Here is a 14292-nt window from a genome sequence, read left to right on the forward strand (position 1 = left end):
ATGGGGGGGGGGGGGGGGGGTCAGGAGGTTGGTACCAGCAGAGCGGAGGTTGCGGGTGGGAGTGTGTCTGGAGAGGAGGTCAGTCAGGTAGGATGGGGCCAGGTTATGGAGGGCTTTGTATGTCAAGAGGAGGATTTTGTACTGGATTCTCTGGGGGATGGGGAGCCAGTGAAGCTTGTAAAGGACGGGGGTGAGTAGACGGGCAGCGGAGTTCTGAATGTATTTGAGTTTATTGGTGATTTTTGAGGGTGAACCATAGAGGAGGCTATTGCAGTAGTCCAGACGGGAGGTGATGAAGGCGTGGATGAGGGTTTCTGCAGCCGTGGAGGAGAGGGATGGACGGAGACGGGCAATGTTTTTCAGGTGAAAGAAGGCTGACTTTGTGATCTGTTTAGTGTATTTGTCGAAGGAGAGGGTTTGGTCAAAGATGACGCCAAGATTCCGGATGTGAGGGGAGGTGGATACTGGGATACCGTCGATGTTGAGGGCAAAGTTACAAGACCACCAAGACCCCGAAAGACCACAAAGACCCTTAAAGACCCTGAAAACTCCAAAGACTCTTAAAGACTTAAATGACCCAAAGGACCCAAATTAACCAGAAGACCTCAAAGACACAAAAGACCCTGAAGACCTCAGTAAAGCCGTGAAGCTGTGATTATGTGTCGATTAATTGCGTACTGTTTGAACACCGGTTGCATCCTGTCTATTAATTATGTATGTCTATGAATTGCGTATTGTTGGAATATACCTTTCGACCCTTTAGACTGCTGAGATCTCTTCGACCTTTGAAGACCCTCAAGACCACCAAAATCCAAAATACCCAAAAGACCCTTAAAGACTCAAAAGATCCAGAGGATACAAAATAACTGGAAGACCACAAATACACAAAAGACCCTGAAGACCCCAAAGACCCAAAAAACCTTAAATACCCAGAGGACCCAAAAGACCCCAAAGACTCAAAATACCACAAAGACCCAGAGGACCCAAAAACCCTCAAAGACCCCAAAAATCCAAAAGACCCCAAAGCCCTTTAAATACCCAAAAGCCCACAAAGACTCAAAAGACCCAAATTCCCAAAAGACCAAAAAGTCCCAAAAGACCAAAAAGTCCCAAAAGACCATTTCAATAATTATTGGAATAAAAGAAAATTGGAAAACTGCGCTCCCCTCTCTGGGCTGGTGTGTCGGAGTAAAAATGAATAATTGTCATCTCTGGACCAATCAGTGGCACCGATGGTCGTAAAGCATGCTGGGTAGTTTCATCGTGTGGTGTCGTCACGCGGGGCTAAGGGAAATATGCTTGCTTGTACACAATTGGCAAAGAGTCATCTCACAGTTGTCGAGCAGAACTGCATCTCTGTGTTGTTGGCAAAAACATGTCTTATCTGTGGTTTGACCTCGTTCAAAAATGCAAAGCCAAGGGTCTTTAAAACAGTGTTCCTGTGTTCTGAACTCATGCTGCAATCATCCACTTTTGCCTTACTTTGTTGAAGTACTTTGAGTATAAATTACAATACAGTTTGAATAGAAGTCAGAGATCTACTTGCCCCTGCGGACAAGCATTTGTCTCCATGCGTACGAATAAATACTCCTTTTGTCTATCAAGTGTCGTCTGTCATATTCTTCATAAAGGTGGACAGACCCTACAGGTGCTCCTGCCTTACACCTAGCTTGGCTTCACACAGTTGAAACCAAAGCATTCAGAATCATTGGATTCTCCCGCGATGAAGCCGATTCTGAGGGCCTTTCTCTCTCTCACCGCAGGCAGGTTGGTGGTCTTTCTGTCTTCTACTGACTCCTCTCCAGCCTTGCTCCGCCTGCTTCTGCCTGTGCTCTGTCCCCCAAATATTCCTACAGGTCACACAAGATCTGCCAGCAACCCTCTTCTGGTGAAATTGCCAAAATCAAGACTCTCTGCTCACCTTCACTCTTTCATTCCTCTTTTCTCCCGCCTCTGGAACAAACTCCCTCACTCTCTTCAATCCCACTCCTCCCTCCAGGTCTTTAAAACAGCTGTTCACCACCATCTCTTATCTTCCCCCATCCAAAACCTTGATCTTTTCTACCCCCATTAAAACACCCCAAATCCACCTCTTTCAATCCCCAACTTCTTTCCTGAAATTCCTAGTTGTGTTCATTTGCTTTATACCGTGTACTCCTCCCTCCTCCACCAGCCCCCCCCCCCTTCCACAGATCTACCGAAGTCCCAGTTCTCTACTGTTGTTGTGCTTGTGTGCTTCACTCTCTCTCTCTCTCTCTCTTTTGTCTCCCGCTCCCTTCATTGCATGTTTTATATGTCTGTGCATGTTTTCATGTTCAATGTGTTAGCTCTTACATGAGCCTCGATTCTGTATACAAAAAATAAAAAATAAAAATTTCAGACACCTTTAGATCCCTTCACCCTTCCAACCTTTTATATATACCACCATTAAGATCACTTACACCCATCAGACTGATTACACAGCATGGATGCTTGACCATTTAGACCTTTACACCACTTTGACCTTTTTTATTTCAGATAAATTACAAATAAATGATATTACTAATGTTACAAATAAAGTTGTACAAAATAAATGTTTGCATCATGATTGGTGTAAATCATGACAACACAGAAACTCAAATTCAGTCAGGTCATCTTCCTCAGTTTAAACAGGCCTGTGCCTCTGCAGCGATGTGTGGAGAGGCGAGCGCAGTAATATATACACACACACACCACACACACACCACACACACACCACACACACACCACACACACACCACACACACACACACACACACACACACACACACACACACACACACACACACACACACACACACACACACACACACACACACACACACACACACACATTCAGAAAGTATTCACACCCCTTGACGTTTTTCACATTTTGTTGCGGTACAGCCTGAATTTGAAATGGATTTAGTTGATATTTTTTGTCACCGATTTACACATAATATCCCATAATGTCAAAGTGGAATTTATTTTTTAGAAATTAAAACAAAATAATTTAAAATAGAATACAGAAATACATAATTTACATAAGTAATCAACTCCTTTGCTATGACACTCCGAATTCAGCTCAGGTGCATTCAAATTCCTTCGATCATTATTGAGACTTGCTTGCTTGCTCCTGAACAAAAGACACAGGGTCCAGAAGCAGTTGGTTGTGACACGGAGGATGGGTACCGAGAGCGAGGGGTTGGAAACGAGATTTGGAAGCTAAAACATAATTGAGGCATTCAGCCTTCTCACGAGCGAAGTCGGCTGTGGTGCCATTTGAAGAGAGGGAATGGATGGATGGGGAGCATGCCCCACTGCCCCAGAGACAGACACATGCGGAGCATGCACCTTAACAAGGTGCCACCAGGTTTTAGAGGGGGAGACAAGTTGGAAAGTTCATTCTTGAGTTTGGACAGACGGTTTCTGGCTCTCCTGAGAGTGGACACACACTTCTTGTGGACTTTTTGAATGAGATGAAAATGCCTTCCGTTAGATTTGCCTCCCAGGAGGAGAAGGCAAGTTGTTTCAAGGTAACTGCCTCACCACAGGATTGAGTGTCCTATGGGCAGGACGTTGGGTAGGATAATTACCTACGCCACTGAAGGTGGATGGAGGTTGTGTTTTCACCCCTGTCTGTTTGGCTGTTCATCTGTGAACAAGATATCTCAAAACGTTGTGGAGGGATTCCGACAAATTTGGGGGAGAAGTTGGGTATGCGACACGGATGAAATTATTAGAGTTTGGTGAAGATCCGGTTCCGAATCCAGATCCAGATCCAGCCTATCAGTGGGATAGAAAACGTAAAGTGTTCAGCCTGGCGGAGGTATGCTCTCTACCGAGTGCCGTCCGAGTTGAAGATGACATGGGATGAATCTGTGCATGAGAGAGAGTGGGTTTCTATGGAAAAATTTACAGGCTGAGTTAACACAAGGAGCAGTAGATATGGAAGACCAGTCCCGAAGAGGAATGGCTGCTTGCAGTCCCTGCCAATCTGCCCGAGTGAAATGCCCGATTCACCCGTGTTGAGGCAGCTCTCTGAGAAGCGCTAGAGATGCTTTGAAACTCAGAGAAACAAGAAAAAGAGCAATCATAGATTGCAAACCCTCGCCAGGGTGTATTTTCAGTTGTTTTTAAGGCTTTTGTGTTGAAACAAATATGGCGGCCGAAGCACGTGACCGATGACATCATAATTATTTTTTTTCGAAACCAATTTATTCCGAGATTATGCTCAAGAAATTTCATCTTGATCGGATGAAGTTTTGTACTTGTCGAATTATGTCATAATTGAGGCACCTATGACATCATGATTAACATTTTATTCCCCATGGAGACTGGAGAGTTCTTTATAACGAGCCGTCTCAATTTTTTCTATTCAGCACTTTCGGAGATATAGAGGTGCAACGTTTTTTGGTTTTTCCAAAATGGCGGCCGAACCACGTGACCGATGACATCATTTTTTTTTCCCTCCACCAGTTTATGCCGACATGGCGCTCAAGAAATTGCATCTTGATTGGATAAAGTTTTGTACTTGTCGAATTATCAAACTATGACGTCATAATGGAAGCCTTGGACTGAGAGAGTTAAAAATTGGGCACAGTGTATTCTAGGGCAAGACAAATATGTGTGCAAAGTTTGGCGATTCTACGTGCAACGGTGTAGACGTAGTGCTGCGCACAGACAGACAAACAAACCAACCGATCAACATACTTGCCGGAATCTTTTCCGGCAAGTAACAAACAAACAGACAGACAGACAAACGGACTCAAATGCAATACCCTCTCCTCTGGCGAGAGTAACAAACATGCTATCATATACAATCGCACATTTCTACCTACATTTCTTCTAAAATACTGCAATTACTTCATTCCACGTCACAGGAATATCTCCGAGTTCATTTAGGAGTTGACAGACAAACCTGGCTCGACTCGGAACCGCAACTCGCCGAGATCGAATTCAGGAACCCGGTCCGGGCGCAGCACGAGCATGAATATAATTACGACACTTCCACTACTTTGATGTGTTACCCATATGGCAACGCTTCTGTATCCAAGTTTCCTTGCATAGTGCCTTGTGTGGCATGCCATACCTAACTTAAGTTCACCTGTCGCCACCTGGTGGAAGATTTGCTTTAGTACTGCCATATTACCGAAATAATAATTTGGATCAACTACCTTTGAAAGTAACAAATTATAGTACATTGAAAATAATTCACGAGCCTAAGTTGTAAAGCAGGCACGCGACCAAATTTCCACCGACAACATCCCGTCATCCAACATCCCGACTCCATTTTCTTGTTTGCCTTTGTGAACGAGTAAGATAGTGTGTGGCTCGTCGTACAAACATTTAAAGACACTGTGAATTGTGTTTAACCTCAATTGAATGGCCTACCTTTCGTTTCAAAAAGTCAAACTTCACCTTGCACTGCATGCAGTGATCGCACTGTGAACAACAAGGGTGGGGAGATAAAGCTCGGTCTTTTACTCATCTTGAAACAGGAAAGTAGAAAGTTGAAAAAGCAGAATATGCTGTTTGCTAAAAATAAAATAACATTAAACAAACAAGAAAATGTCTAAAACTCTTCCTAATATTTCCTCCATCCTGGAATTCTTATTCGTTTCTCCTCTTCTTCATCATCATCATTATAATCCTCATGTCAATCCTCCATTGCCTCCCACATCCTTCATCCTCCCTCAAATCATTATTTCATCTCCCCCTCCTGATCTTCATCCCCACACATTTTTTTCTATTCCCTGCCCCTCCAACTGCTACTCCATTTTCATTCCCCCTGCCCCACATCCCTCCTCCTCCTCTCCGTCCCATCCTTCTATTATTCATCGCTCTCTCCTCCTATTCTTCATCCCTCACCGCCTCATACTCCTTTTATTTGTAAACTCCTCCTTTTTTTCTTTCCCGCCAATATTCATCATCACTCCTTCCCTTGGTCAGCCCTCCTTTTCCTCATCGTCCATCTCTCCATTTATCTCTCTTTTCCTCGTACCCCCCTCCCCCTCCACCTCGTTCCCCCCTCCTCCTCCTCCTCTCCTCCTCTACCTCGTTCCCTCCTCCTCAGCCTCGTTCCCTCCTCCTCCTCTCTCCCATGCCCCCTCCTCCTCTACTCTCCCATGCCCCCTCCTCCTCTACTCTCCCATTCCCCCTCCTCCTCTACTCTCCCATGCCCCCTCCTCCTCTACTCTCCCATGCCCCCTCCTCCTCTACTCTCCCATGCCCCCTCCTCCTCTACTCTCCCATGCCCCCTCCTCCTCTACTCTCCCATGCCCCCTCCTCCTCTACTCTCCCATGCCCCCTCCTCCTCCTCTACTCTCCCATGCCCCCTCCTCCTCCTCTACTCTCCCATGCCCCCTCCTCCTCCTCTACTCTCCCATGCCCCCTCCTCCTCTACTCTCCCATGCCCCCTCCTCCTCTACTCTCCCATGCCCCCTCCTCCTCTACTCTCCCATGCCCCCTCCTCCTCTACTCTCCCATGCCCCCTCCTCCTCTACTCTCCCATGCCCCCTCCTCCTCTACTCTCCCATGCCCCCTCCTCCTCTACTCTCCCATGCCCCCTCCTCCTCTACTCTCCCATGCCCCCTCCTCCTCTACTCTCCCATGCCCCCTCCTCCTCTACTCTCCCATGCCCCCTCCTCCTCTACTCTCCCATGCCCCCTCCTCCTCTACTCTCCCATGCCCCCTCCTCCTCTACTCTCCCATGCCCCCTCCTCCTCTACTCTCCCATGCCCCCTCCTCCTCTACTCTCCCATGCCCCCTCCTCCTCTACTCTCCCATGCCCCCTCCTCCTCTACTCTCCCATGCCCCTCCTCCTCTACTCTCCCATGCCCCCTCCTCCTCTACTCTCCCATGCCCCCTCCTCCTCTACTCTCCCTCGTCTCCTCCTCCTCTCCCTAGTCGTCGTCTCCTCCTCCTCTCCCTAGTCGTCGTCTCCTCCTCCTCTCCCTCGTCTCCTCCAACTCTCTCCCTCGTCTCCTCCAACTCTCTCCCTCGTCTCCTCCAACTCTCTCCCTCGTCTCCTCCAACTCTCTCCCTCGTCTCCTCCAACTCTCTCCCTCGTCTCCTCCAACTCTCTCCCTCGTCTCCTCCAACTCTCTCCCTCGTCTCCTCCAACTCTCTCCCTCGTCTCCTCCAACTCTCTCCCTCGTCTCCTCCAACTCTCTCCCTCGTCTCCTCCAACTCTCTCCCTCGTCTCCTCCAACTCTCTCCCTCGTCTCCTCCAACTCTCTCCCTCGTCTCCTCCAACTCTCTCCCTCGTCTCCTCCAACTCTCTCCCTCGTCTCCTCCAACTCTCTCCCTCGTCTCCTCCAACTCTCTCCCTCGTCTCCTCCAACTCTCTCCCTCGTCTCCTCCAACTCTCTCCCTCGTCTCCTCCAACTCTCTCCCTCGTCTCCTCCAACTCTCTCCCTCGTCTCCTCCAACTCTCTCCCTCGTCTCCTCCAACTCTCTCCCTCGTCTCATCCAACTCTCTCCCTCGTCTCCTCCAACTCTCTCCCTCGTCTCCTCCAACTCTCTCCCTCGTCTCCTCCAACTCTCTCCCTCGTCTCCTCCAACTCTCTCCCTCGTCTCCTCCAACTCTCTCCCTCGTCTCCTCCAACTCTCTCCCTCGTCCCCCCTCCTCTCTCTCCCTCGTCCCCCCTCCTCTCTCTCCCTCGTCCCCCCTCCTCTCTCTCCCTCGTCCCCCCTCCTCTCTCTCCCTCGTCCCCCCTCCTCTCTCTCCCTCGTCCCCCCTCCTCTCTCTCCCTCGTCCCCCCTCCTCTCTCCCTCGTCCCCCCTCCTCCCTCCCTCGTCCCCTCTGGCCCTCCTTTTCTTCGTCTCCCATCCACCCTTCTCATGCCACTTCTCTTCACTCCCCCTCTCAACCTCCTCTTCACGACTTCAGTCTCATCTTAATCTAACCTCTCAGATATAACCTTCCCTTCCACTTCATCAATGAAGCATACTTTTTGCACAAAGTTTTGTTTAAAACAGGAAGAACATTAATCGAAGCATCGTAATGAGAACACAAAAAACGGCCTTTCCCCGGGTTGTCCCGCTTGCCTCCTTATCCGCGATCCAGCGAGGCTCCTCCAGTGCAAAGGGACTGGTCAATGCGCTGCTCTGCGCAACCATCCGAAGGCCGCTGCCGCTTCTCACCAACTTCTTGCCCGGAGGGCTCGCCATGGCGATCCTTCAACGCTTCCTCCCCTTCGACTCGCTGTCCTTTCATCCTTGTGTTGGACATTGTATTTTTAATAAGGAACGTATCAATAGACTCAATATATGATCGAAATTGTCAATATATATACTTAAATGACGAGTTGCAAGAAAACGGCTCAACAATTCTGATCATACACCGCCCAAAGCGGTAAAACGGTATAATGCTTGACTTTGGACAACAGAATATAATGCTTCGTGATTTTTTTGTTACTGTATATAATATAAAAGAGAGCGCTGAGTTTGACTTTCGTGTTTAGATGGTCAAATCGGCGTTTCACAATTTTAAATTGACTGTGTCCACTCATTAAAGAGGTCTTCGCTTTATACAGTACTTTTATTGTACACTTCCTTCAATAATGCTTTACCTTCCTCATAAATCCCGCTTTAGCGTCTTTAAACGTATTTAACGGTCGTATTTTTAAATTCTAAAACTAATGAAAATGTTAAATATCCAATCAAAAATGGCTTAAAGGAAAAGGGTCTATCACGTGATACTCGTGGACAAATCGAATCGAACGGCTGTTGCGATGGTCGGTCGTTGGCCGCCGTCGGTGCCGGCTCGCCGCTTTCAAACCCACGTCCCTGATTGGCGCGTTCGGCTTTGAAGCAATTTGTCGTTTTTTTTTTAACGTTTCAGTCACGGCAATGGCCGAGGGTTTGCGTGCCCAGTCTCGGTGGATGTTCGCCGGTAAAGAGTTCTCCTTACGGCTGGAAATCGGTCCTCCTGGCCACCTGGCCCTGAGAGCGGAAGATTTGCTCACGGGCGAGGTCTGGCAAGGAGAGTTTGACTCAACGCGTGAGTTTTGAGTAGAAATGAATACAAAATAGACCTATAATAAGCATACTGACTGAATTACCTTATCTTGCACAAAAGTGGCAATTTCGAGGTCCCCCCCCCCCCCCCCCCCCCCCGAGGATAATTAGCCATGTTGTCATGGAAACTCCACAATAATCACTTACTTCCATAGCAACCGACAGAAACGAATGCATGTTTTATTCCCCAACAATTGTCATTGAGTTTTCACTGAAAATATCAAATTGAAGTCCATGATGTTTAAATACAATTTGGATGTTTTTCCTTTGTATAAGTGCTGCTCTCCCCTCTGGGCTGGCACACCTGCCTCACACCTTGCTCAGCTTGACAACATGGAAACCAGGGCCTTCAAGATCATTGGAATCTCCCGCGATGAAGCTGAGTCTCAAGGTGGCTCGGGCTGTCACTTTTACACCGCACACGTCACACAGGTCGGTGGTCTCTGTCTTCTAGCCAGCGGAGTAGTGCCAAATTCTGAGGTACGAAGCCCTGCAAAAACGTGTCGGCCGTGACGTCATCGCCAGATCTAATCTCTAAGAAGAAGTCACATCAAGTATTTATTTTTTTTGTATGCAAGATCGAGGCTCGTGTAAGAGCCAGCACATTAAACACACATGAGCACATAAAACACAAAAAACATAAACGGACACATAAAACAACTAGATGGTATTCATAGAATACTTACCTTGCACAGTCAACTTGGTGCGAGCCAACTCTTCTGTTTTTGAACAAATTTTTTTCTTTGATCCAATATGGCTGCCAGACTATGTGAGCGATGACGTCATAAATTTATATTCTCTAATATAATTGTTGCATAGATCATGCTCAATACATTTCAAACTGATCAGAGTAAGCGTTGTCCCTGTTGAATTATGACGTCATAATTATGGCACCAATGACGTCATCGTTAAGAACACCTATAACCCCATATGGAGTTCTTTACAATGAGCCATGTTTCAATTTTTTCCATGGAGTGGTTTTGGAGATTTAGAGGTGCAACTTTTTTCGATTTTTTCCAAGATGGCGTCTGTACCACGTGCCCTATGACGTTATAATTATCATTGAAAAATTATACAGGAGCCGCACATTTTCTGAAAATTTTGTGTTCATCGGACTAACAGTTGCAGAGGAATTTTTTTTTTTCATACAGATCAGATCAAGCGTTCCTATGACCTATGACATCATCATTAACATATTTTATTCCCCAAAGGGAGTACTTGACAATGAGCCATGTTTCAACTTTTTTCCATTGAGCGGTTTGGGAGATATAGAGGTGTAACGTTTTTCCAAGATAGCGTCCATACCACGTGACCTATGACGTAATAATTATCAGCAAAAAAATCTACAGGCAGAAGCGCTCCTACGGTAAAATTTCATGTCAATCGGACCAACGGTTGCGAAAATTAATTTTATAAATGCAGACACGCACGTACGGCACATGTACGCAGGTGAATGCCTAACCCTGCTTTTCGCTTCACAAGCACAGTGTAATAAAGGGAGGGGGAGAAAGAGGGAAGCACACAAGCACAACAGTAGAGAACAGGGATATCGGGAGAGCTGTGTAAGTGAGAAGGCTGGGGGTGGGGGGGGGGGGGGGGGGTAGGAAGGGGGAGGGAAAGGGTACACGGTATAGAACAAATTGACACTACTCGGAATTTCAGGAATGAAGTCTGAGATTGAAAGAGGTGGATTTGGGGTGAATTAACAGGGGTAGAAAAGATCAAGGTTTTGGATGGGGGAAGATAAGAGATGGTGGTGAGGGGCTCAGAGGTGCCAAGGAAGGACTTCGCACGACGGAGGATGCCCAGTCGGCGGCTGGCTTTGGAGGCCAGGTTGGAAATGTGGTTTTCCCAGGGAAGATCATGGCTGATAGTGAGGCCCAAAAGCTTGAGTGACAGTTTTAACATGACACCAACCATTTCAGTCCCCAACTATGTATGTGAATAAATAAGGAGAAGTTTTTTTTATTTAGTACCATGTGGTAAGGGCTAGTAGGATTCCCTATAGACCCTAGAGGTGCGCACACTCCGCTCTAAGCTGTCTTGTCTGGGTCCATGGATGGACATTAAGCTGGGTGTCCTGTGTGCCAGCTTTATTAACTCAACTGGACTATGTCCAGCTGAGTTTTTGTCGACACCCAGTGTCCGTCGTCTGTCTTCCGTCTGTCGTCTGTCTGTCTGTCGTCTGTAAACAATTCGAAGCCTACGCTCTAAAAGTCACAAATATTGATTAAATTTGATGAAACTTGTTATGCAGCATCTTTAAGACATAAACTAGTTTGGGATTGCATTTGGGCGTTGCACGCCCAAAAATGGGCGCGGCAGGGCGGCCATATTGAAAAAGCAATTTTTGTCATATCTTTTTAGCACAATTAAACGATATAGTTTGTGGTTCTATTATATGCATATTCTAACCATATTGATATAGACCAGTTGAGTTCAGGTTCCCTGGAACCTCTCTAGTTTGTTTAGTTGGTGTCATTCACATTAATAGGTGTTTTTTTTTGAAGAGTTGGCGAAAGAAGATAAAGCTGTGTGGCTGGATAAACATCCGAGTGTATTGATAGGCATGATGTTAACACACTGCATGTAACTCTTGTTCTCGCGCATCCTTTCGGGTCTTGCACCCTCTGCTTTGTATCCCCTCGGGTTTCTGCATGGTTCACGCGTTCTGCCAGCATCCCCTTTCTGGTGAAACTCCCAAAATATAGAATCACTGCTCACCTCCACTCATTCATTCCTCTTTCTTTCCCCACCTCTGGAATCAATTTTCTTTGTCTCTTCACTCTCATCCATCCCTCCATCTCAGATCATGGCCTTGAGCCCCATCCACCTACATCATCTTTTTCTACCCCCATTAACCCTCTCTAAACCCACATCTTTCCGAGTTTCCATTTTTTGTTACATTTTCGTGATTGAGAGTTTGTGGCAGTATCTTAGCGGTTAGGGTGCCGGCTTGGGATCCTGGGTTCGAATCCCGGTCGATCGCTGAATTAACGCCAGGGGGGTTGACTCAGCCTGTCATCCTTCCGAGGTCGGCAAATTGAGTACCAGCTTGCTGGGATGAATGATCACGGTGTGTACCCCTATTTAGAATAGGTACACCGTATCCCTGCGCATCGTAAGAGCGTGACCAAGGGTTGGCGTCAGGAAGGGCATCCGGCCATAAAAACATTGCCTCAAACAGGGAACCATGATTGTCATGGGGCCCGCAAGGCTAACCCCCGCCCTAGCGGGGAAAAATGGCCTTAAAACGATCATTCATTCATTCATTCATCCACCCTGATTTGGTGTGTACTTCCCCCTCCCCCTTATGCCCTTCTTCCTATTATTATTATTTTAATTATATTACGTTGGCCTTATGTTGCGTTGGTCAATGGCATTGGCCTTAGCCCACATGAATGTTGACAGAAGGCAGAAGACCGACAGTTGTGGTGGTCGCTACGCCTCAATGGGACATGCGGATCAATATTAGTAGTAGTCGTAGTAGTAGTACAATGGTAGTTATAGTAGTAGTATGTTATGTGGGCAACTGTCTGCGTCTCATGAAAGTTTATACAACTGCTGGTGTCTCACTTTGGCTGACGACTTGGTGTCAATAAGCTTTGGAAAATATGGAAAGAGAAATGAGCTTAGATTTCAGCCAAAGATGGTGTTGTGTCTGGTACACCGAGTGTTGGGCATACACATGTTTTGTAGTTTGCAAAGACACAAGGTGTTATTGGTTGGCTTTTACTATACTAGCTTTTATAGAGTAACTCGCAAAAGTACCTGTCCCATGACAAGAAAAGTTAAATAATTATTTCATCCTGCTTGCGGAATAAAATTTGGCATCAACATTATTCATGCCTGTTCTCCCGTCATTTCAAAAGTGAATGTTGAGCTTTTCAAATGCAGCGTGGGAACGGCCGTCATAAATGGGAGACGGCCGAACGTGCGATCATACAAACACACTGACAGACACCACACTTTGCATTGTATAATAGATTGAGACGAGGAAGGTAGGTTACCTTGCAAGCTTCTGTAATCAATGTGTGTGAGTGGGTGCGTGCATGTGCATACAGGATACAGTCTTGGTGTGTGGAGATCACTGAAGAGTGTGGTCACACATAATCTCCATTAAATTCAATTTTCCAACCTGGTTTCTTCTGAAATGGAGACATTTTGGATTGATGTTTAGGAGATACAATTCCTCACCTGTCCATTTACTTGAATTTGTATTATGATCAATGGTTAATGCCAAAGGCCGCATTCGCCAGACTCTAATTCTCTCCTTTGAGAACTCGTATGCAACCACATAATGCAAAAACAGCACTTGGCCCCTCTTATATTCACTTTCCTGGGGTTTTTTTTGGTATACAAAGTTATACAAACACACCAACAGCAGGGTTGAGCAACAAAATAGAGGAATACTTGGAGAAACAAGGGATGTGGGGACAAATAATGGCTTGGGGTGGCTAAATGGATACAAAAGCAAACTCTCAGGAAGGAAAAACTGGAAGTTTGGAAAGAGGTGGGCTTGAGGGGGAAACAAGAGGGGTAAAAGAGATCATAGTGTTGCCTTCCCCCCCTCACCCCCAATTTTCCAAAAAAATACCATTGGAGAGAGAATGAGGAGGTCGAATCCTATTCCAGCGATGGTGATTTTTTGAAAGATCTTCTCAGGTGGCAGTTTGGAGACTTCATTTCCATGGAGTATACACCATAATCCCAGAATTATTGGAGCGGGAGACTGAAATTTGTTTTTCACCTCTCACATCTGTTTGTAGATATTTTCCCACAATGCAAAGCAGCATACACTTTATGAAGGTATGTAGCAGGTATTTAAACTTGGTTATAATCAATATGCTATGAGGTAAAGAGATGACTGTCCGTCACTATGGAATGGTTTATGGGTGCCAGAGGTTTGTGAGACTTCAATCACTGGGCCAATTCAGTTATGGGTCACTGTCCTTTGGAAATGGAACACAACAGGTTCGCACATAAATCGGACAAGCAGAACAGGCAAGAACCAAGTGCATCATGGAATGGTACAATGTCACAGATTGGATTGGAGTACAGTGTCACGCAAAGTTTTGAGCTGTGCTTGTTCCCAAATGCAGACCAACACACTTGTAGAAATCAAATAAATAGTTGTGAATTCATAAACCAGCATATTTATTTATTGATGCAGTACCTTTTTATGCAAGATCGAGGCTCATGGAAAAGTGAGGTGACTGAGAGAAACAAGAATTACCCCACTGTAGTCACCAACCTGCACCCAAATCTGGT

General features: G+C 46.2%; 2 protein-coding genes across 5 annotated transcripts in view; one reads left to right on the plus strand and one right to left on the minus strand.

The window, feature by feature from the left end:
• Window positions 1-8214, minus strand: part of LOC137429753 (zinc finger FYVE domain-containing protein 21) — a 28564-nt gene extending 20350 nt beyond the window's left edge. The window contains exons 1-2 of one of the 2 annotated variants that reach the window (XM_068119966.2): window positions 8050-8214; window positions 5392-5442 (exon numbers count right to left, since the gene is read on the minus strand). In XM_068119966.2, the coding sequence (XP_067976067.1) occupies window positions 5392-5442; window positions 8050-8172 (174 nt within the window). In that variant the 5' untranslated portion in view covers window positions 8173-8214. The remainder of the gene's footprint in view (window positions 1-5391; window positions 5443-8049) is intronic. The other variant, XM_068119965.1, reaches the window with a different exon arrangement.
• A 486-nt stretch (window positions 8215-8700) lies between these two features.
• CCDC61 (coiled-coil domain containing 61) overlaps window positions 8701-14292 on the plus strand; it is a 33479-nt gene continuing 27887 nt past the window's right edge. For 2 of the 3 annotated variants that reach the window (XM_068119962.2, XM_068119964.2), the window contains exon 1: window positions 8723-9004. In XM_068119962.2, the coding sequence (XP_067976063.2) occupies window positions 8854-9004 (151 nt within the window). In that variant the 5' untranslated portion in view covers window positions 8723-8853. Of the gene's footprint in view, window positions 9005-14292 lie in introns of all 3 variants that reach the window. The other variant, XM_068119961.2, reaches the window with a different exon arrangement.

This window comes from Myxine glutinosa, chromosome 6 (assembly GCF_964187855.1).
Source record: "Myxine glutinosa chromosome 6, kmMyxGlut1.1, whole genome shotgun sequence".
Lineage (NCBI taxonomy): Eukaryota > Metazoa > Chordata > Myxini > Myxiniformes > Myxinidae > Myxine > Myxine glutinosa.